Source organism: Chelonoidis abingdonii, chromosome 5 (assembly GCF_003597395.2).
Source record: "Chelonoidis abingdonii isolate Lonesome George chromosome 5, CheloAbing_2.0, whole genome shotgun sequence".
Classification (NCBI taxonomy): Eukaryota; Metazoa; Chordata; order Testudines; family Testudinidae; genus Chelonoidis; species Chelonoidis abingdonii.
Genome location: NC_133773.1, coordinates 114,549,991 through 114,557,170, shown reverse-complemented (window position 1 = coordinate 114,557,170; position 7,180 = coordinate 114,549,991). Strand labels below are relative to the sequence as shown.

At 41.9% G+C, this 7,180-nt stretch overlaps 1 protein-coding gene across 1 annotated transcript; it reads left to right on the top strand.

Annotated features, from left to right (window-relative positions):
- On the top strand, window positions 1-6,053 carry CLRN2 (clarin 2). The gene is made up of 3 exons (XM_032800825.2): window positions 1-253; window positions 4,254-4,433; window positions 4,913-6,053. The coding sequence occupies exons 1-3, from the start codon at window positions 1-3 to the stop codon at window positions 5,176-5,178; spliced, it is 699 nt and encodes a 232-aa protein (XP_032656716.1). The 3' UTR covers window positions 5,179-6,053.
- The last annotated feature ends 1,127 nt before the right edge of the window (window positions 6,054-7,180 follow it).

Below are 7,180 nucleotides of genomic sequence, written 5' to 3'. Positions count from 1 at the left end.
ATGCCCAACTGCTTTAAAAAGACCTTTTTTGCCTTGGCTGCTGCATTGAGTTTTGTGTCTTTTATCTTGATTGTCATTGCTATGGGGACCCAAAAGTGGATGACTGGCAAAATCCTTTGTAAAACAGGAGCTGATTTGGTCAACGCCACAGATCCAGAGCTAGTCAAGTTCATTGGAGATATTTACTACGGACTCTTTCGGGGGGGCAAAATACGACAGTGTGGTTTGGGTGGGCGGCGTTCCAAATTCACAAGTAAGTAAAGTTTTGGTTGACTATATAAATAAATTCTAAGAGAGTTGTAAGTCCTTTTGTTTGTAGTACGTGTAGAATAGGAATACTTATTGAACTCATATCTATGGCTTGTTTTCCTTGTGGCTTTTATGGTTCTGAAATATGAGTGGGAATTTTAAAAAACAAACATTTAGTCATGTTCTTTGGTACAACCTTGTATCACTGCATAAGCAGAGAAGAAAAATATTCCTTAATTATTATGGGATAGACTGAGAGTTTCCTTTAAATTCTGTGCTAGGGCCTGTGTATCTCTGTGCCACCCTAGGAGGAGTTCTGGGAAGGAACTGTGACTCAGAGACACCCCTCCGAGTTAGGATTCTCTTAGAGCTCCTATTTTACGGGTGGGGGGAGGGGGAAGTATGTTGTATTGGTCAACTATCTTTCCCTTGTGTCCAGCTGACTCCAAAAACTGTAACATAGAGGGAGGAGCCATGGCTCTGCCTGCACCTTGACTCTTTCTTTTTCCACCATGCCCAGCTGTCTGTGGGCGGGAATATTGGCATACAGCCCCTGCTCACTTACCTGCCAATGCCTGAGCTCAGTATCTGGGTAGATCCTGCTCAGGGGAATGGAGGAAGGGGCAGCTTTATATCCCCTTAGTCTCCGGCTCAATCATGTAGGGCTAATTCAATCCTTAATAAATACAGACTTTCTCATCAGAAGGGGAGTGCTATAATTGCACAGGGACGACTGGAATGCATGGATATTATGCCAAAAGGGTCTGATCCTACAGTGCTTATGCAAACCAAACTCCAGTTGAAATCAGTGGGACTCTTCCTTGCTAGGACTGCAACCAGATGGCAGAGTTCTGTAAATGAATACGGTATCAGATTTCCTTTTTTTAAATATGTAGAATTATGAGATCTTTAGTTAGATGCTGTGGGCTAACACCTGGCCTCCCCTCGAGAGATTGCATATGTTGGGCGTGGCAACCAGGCAGGCACTCCAGATCCATTTTGCCAGTGCGTAGCATACACAGGTAGAACACCTCAGGAGGCCCTAGAGGACCACACTTAATAAGGACCCTTCTTTCCATTGCTTTAGAAACCAGGGCAGCCCAGAAGATTCAGGGGGCCTGGGGTCTTCGGCGGTGGGGGGCCCTCACCGCTGAATTACCACCAAAGACTTGGCACCTCGGCGGCAGGTCCTGGGGCGGAAGGACCCCCGCTGCTGAATTGCCATCGAAGACCTGGAGTGGAAAAAGCTCCGGGGGCCCGGGCCCTGTGAGAGTTTTCTGGGGGCCGTGGAGCGAGTGAAGGACCCCGCTCCAGGGGCCCCAAAAAACTCTCGTAGGGGCCCCTGTGGGGCCTGGGGCAAATTGTTCCACTTGCGCCCCCACCCTCTGGCTGGCCCTGTTAGAAACAAGTTATTGAGCAGACCCCCAAACCCAGTGACCTCAGAGAACTGTGTGATGGGTTATCTTTCCCCAGCCCTTGAGGAGGACGCACAGGAGCGCTCGTCATCCTCTTTCCCCCCTCCACGTACAAATCTGCAGGCTTAGGCAAATTTTGCCCTGTATGTTTTGTCCTTATGCCCCCTCCCCTAATAAACTGCTTCATATTAGTGTTCCCAGTATCACACCGACAGTGTGTGCCACAGAAGGCCCTACCATGATAATTATTCTCTAATAACACAGGATACTAGTTTGTCTCCACACTGCTGAGGTATCCTCCTACCTCCCCCACTCTCCTTCCCTCTGCTGGTCCTGTTCTTCCTCAGGTTCCAATTTATAGCAAAGCCTGTCAGTGTGGTGATTACTTTTTTAGTTTTTTTAACCCAATTAACAACCCAAACATTAAATAATAGAAGCATAAACTTTAAAAATACATATGCGTGAAGAGCACTGAGTTTTTCAGAGTAATCCAATCAACTTGGGTCTATGGAGGCATGGACACCTCAGAGAAGTGGAAGAGTTGCAAGGGATCTTGCATGTGTTACTTCACATAGATCCACATAAAACCTAAGGCCAGCCCAGACTGGGATGCTCTGCAAACTTTATACAAAATGTAAATAAAACTTGGCCAGTGGCCCAGCAAAGCTAGCTGTTACCTAAGCTACAACTGAGCCAAACACCGAAAAGAAAAAGAAGGTGAAAGGGGAGGCTAAAATGGTCATGATATAGTGACCCAAATAAAAAGACCTTAGACCATGCCTGAAAAACGGTCAGAAGGATTCTGCTGAACAGCTTCTTGATTCTGTAGATGGGGTCCCTAAACACAGAATGATGGTTCCCTTGCCTTATTCAGAGTCAACCTGAAAAAGGAGACTGAGAAAACTCATCTCACTGCAGATACATTGGAGGGAACACAGAGGAAACCGTGGGCCTAGATTATTAAGAGCTTTTTATAGGTTGGACCTGCGGACATAAACTGGCAGGGCAAGAAGACTGGGACTAGGAGCCAGAAAAGGAATTGGGGTTGTAGGAGGGACTGGGAACAAGTGGACGTGGGGAAGACTGAGATTGGATAAACTGTCGAGGGAGACTAGGACTGGCTAGGCAAAGAGACTGAGGACCAGTGGGGCATGGGTAAGGAGGGAAAAGGGGAAGAGGAAAGATTTATCACTGAGTAACCAGGGAGCAGGGGGAGAACTGGTACTGATCAGGGAAAGGAACTGGAACAAGGACACAGAGACTGGATGGAGAAAGATTTGGACTACAAACAAGTGGGGATAGGATCTGTGGCGGGAGGGGGGCTGTGACTGCATGCCTGGTGGGGATGATAGATCGCATGAGCAGCTGGGAGTGGCAGGGAACTGGGATTAGCTGGGCAAGGAGTTGGGGGGGGGCTGAGAAAGGCAGTTTGGAGGTGGGGGGGTGATGGGCAGGGAGACTGGGTGAGAAGCCTGAGAAATAATGAATGGGACTGGCTAATTGAGGAGAATGAGACTGAAATGACGAGCCGGGTAGGGGAAAGAAGGGACTGGACTGGGACAGGTTGGAGGGAACAGGATAGAAGGGATTATGCTTGAGGAGAATGGGCAGAATAGTCCGGACCCACGGGAGCAAGGAATGAGGCGAGGGTCCTGTGGAAAAAATAGTACGTGACTCTGTAATTAAAGGCTGTATTATAATGCATACAGACATGGGGAACAGGCAACCTGGACTGTGACATTTCCTAACTTTTGCATACTGGACTTTGCAACCTTAATAATGTTCTTTTTTCTCTTTTTTTTTTTAATTTAAAAAATTTTTTTTTGTGGCAGTAGTGGTATCAAGACAGAAGTAACTTGTTCATTAGACCTATCTATTGTGACTGCAGTATCATATCTAGCCTGATTAAGGCAGCCTGGCCTGTAGTGAAGTCTCCTAGGCTTACAGCCTGATTCAGCAAGGCACCTAATCACATTTAGTTGTTGTATAAGTTCAATACAGATACATAACTATTAGAAATGAGCTCATGGCACCAGGTTTCTGTCTACATTTGAAACTAGGTGTATGATTCCCAGCTCACATAGGCATAGTTGCCCTAGCTCCAATCAAGCTACCATGCTAAAAATAATAATGTAGCCGAAGTAGCATGGGGATCAGTGAGCAGTCACATAGGCTAGCTGCCTTGTGTACAAACACACCTGGGCCACAAGGGTGCATAATCCGGGCGGCTACCCCATGTTGCTGCTTGCCACAGCCCATGCCACAGCTGGGCTGTGACCGCTAGTGTGAATATGTCTACTCGAATTGGGAGATCACACTCCCAGCTCATAGCATAGACATATTCTGTATCTGAATTTCCTCAAAATTCAGGGGGGTACAAGGTCGAAAGTCTGCTCCTCTGATGTAGTGAGCAGATAAATTCATCCCTCATGAAGGAACACACCTGTACCTACCCAGATTGATTCCACCTGTAAATAATGCCTTGTTAATTTGAGTGAAAAGCAGTTTATAGCATCAGTGTAATGTGTATCTTGTAATTTTCACAGGAAGATTTATGCACTGAATAACTGAATATTTGTTTCTTGCCAGTCTTCCCTCATCTGATGAAAAAGCTGAATGCAGGCCTTCATGTGATGATTTTAATCTTCCTTTGTGGGGCCATTTCCTTTGCTCTGGTCAGTTTTGGATTCTGCATTCTCAATGCAATAAAAGTTCCATACCGAGCTATTAAAGGTCCAGCAGGTATTTGCCTATGGAATTTACTTGCAGGTAATATAATTTTAAAATAATTTTTTACTACCAACCACACTTGAATAAAATGGTAAAAAATGAAAACTTCTTCCCCTTGCCATATCTATATTTCTCCTTGGCTTAATATGCTTGTGTGCAAAAATAGAGTTAGCACTGAATTCCTCTGTATTAGAATTAAACTATTAGAAGGCATTTCAGCCTTCAGCATATTGTAGATTGTTTTGTATGAACAGAGAGTTCACATATATAGCCTCAATATCACATACAAGAGAACTTTAATAGAAACATAACATTGGTGCAATGCTTGGTCACCTAACTAATAAAGGCCCCAGTTCAGGAAAGCACTTAGGTACATCCTTAAATCTATCCTTAATCTGGATAGCATTTAATTATGTGTTTAACTTTAAGCATGTGCTTAAATCATGTTTTTGTGAATCACAGCCAAAATGTCTGACTTGTTTTGAAAATGATTAATTATTTTTTTCATTCCGTTGCAGGAAGCTTTACAGCACTGGCAGTCACTAGCTTTATAGCTGCTGTTAAACTTCATCGCCTCACAGAAAGAATTGCCAATTTCCAGGAAAATGTCTTTCAGTTTGTAATTTTGGAAGAACAGTATGAAAGCTCCGTTTGGCTTTGTGTGGCTAGTGCTACATCTCATGTAGTAAATTTGTTGCTAATAGCTGTAAGTGGGGTTCGTTTCCCTGAATTCAGGACTAAAACAGAAGAGGCGACTGTTACAGCAGAAGATATCATGTACTGATAACCTTCACCTACATAAAATTAGTTCTACAAAGTGAACTCTCATGATAAGAACAGCTCCTTGTTTCTGCAACTTTTGAACTGGATGGAGATTGTTGCTATCATGAACAGTAAAACTGCCACTTGCAGAAATATACAGTATTTTTGAGGCCAGTTGTCAGTACCAGCAATTAATATTCACTGCATGGAAGACAAACTATAGAAACCTCATGATTGAAAAACTAACCAATATGGACAACAATAAAGTTATTTTCTAGAATATTTTTCATCTTAAATATTTTACATATCGGAGTTAAAGTAAGTTTTCACCAAAACCAAAAAGTGAACTATAGGTAAGGAAGAGAATACATAAATCACAATACTTCGGCCTTTAATTTACTATAACGTATTTTTATTTCAAAGCAGGAAGAACAGACACAGAATTTAAGGTTTTATCCAGAGTTGCAAGCTATTTCCTCAGAATTCTCTAGAAAATCTGAGAAGGCCAAGTACACCTTGTTTATTGATGTAGTACAGAACTGGAAAAGTAAACTCCATTACCTGGAAGACTGAAATGTAAGGGAAAGAACCAAGAACTCGTGGAAAGATTTAGAAACTTAGAAACAAATATGAAAAGCTAGACTCTAGAGGAGGGGAAAGAAGAAGAATATGGAATATTATAATAAGAATATTCTTAGGGAAGAATAATAGCATCTAAGAAAAGTGAAGAGCTGGAAAGTGAAGAGCTCTCTAGCCAATGATGGGCAAAATGTTTGTACACAGACTCTAAATAATATTAGGATTGTTATGATAACCTGAAGATTCAGATTCTGACAGACTTATGGTCCTCGGGCCTCTGCCAATTCTTGTTTTTATCTGAAATTAAGTACAAAATGTTGTCTGATAAAACAGTATTAACATGAAAAAAAATGTTATACTAAAATGGTTAGATGTGTGGAAAATTTTGTTTGTGTGAAATACCAGCACTACCAGAAGCATTTAATCAACTGAGTCACAACTGATGTGTCATAAACTGAAAATTATCAAGCCTTAAAGTGAACATGAGACTTCTTGAGTTTAACTATCATAGTGAAACAAAATAGATTCCTAAGCTATTAATAGATGACAGTTACATAAAATTGGATGTAAAGAATTTATTTGAATTCATGAAAAACTCTTTTGGTAAAGCTACCACCCCAAATTAATTCTTAGAACATATTTATTTGTAGTCATCTGATTAATGGAAAACTGCTATATTTTGTAAATTGCAAATACAAATCTTTGTTTTAGTCAAAACCCCTATCAAAAGAGGTATGAAAATCTTTTAGAAGAAAGATCTGAATTGTTCTTATACTGCTGCAGGATATTTTAAGAAAATCCTTCGTTTTTATATGAAAATCCCTCTACACTGAAAAAATAATTTTAAAAGCGAAGGTCAACCCTTTCAAACTTGGGTACTTACATTTAGGTAAAATTCTGTATCTGATTCCAGACAGAGCAGCTGGAAACTCATTCCATAAGCATTCAAAAAATTCACCCATAAACATTATAAAATAGCAGGGTAAGGAAAGCCGCGGGAATTTTCAATGCTTTTGGAGCGCTATTACCATCAGCTTTGCATGAGTGAGAATCTAGAGTCAATAAAGGAGCTGTTTCCTAACCTATGAGTATGTCTACACTACGGGATTATTCCGATTTTACAGAAACCAGTTTTTTAAAACAGATTGTATAAAGTCAACTGCACATGGCCACAGTAAGCACATTAATTCGGCGATGTGCGTCCAAGTACCGAGGCTAGCATCAATTTCCGGGGAGTTGCACTGTGGGTAGTTATCCTGTAGCTATCCCATAGTTACCGCACTCTCCCCTGCCCATTGGAATTCTGGGTTGAGATCCCAATGCATGATGGTGCAAAAACACTGTCGCGGGTGATTCTGGGTAAATGTTGTCACTCAATCCTTCCTCCATGAAAGCAACAGCAGACAATCATTTCACGCCCTTTTTCCCTGGATTGCCCTGGCAGA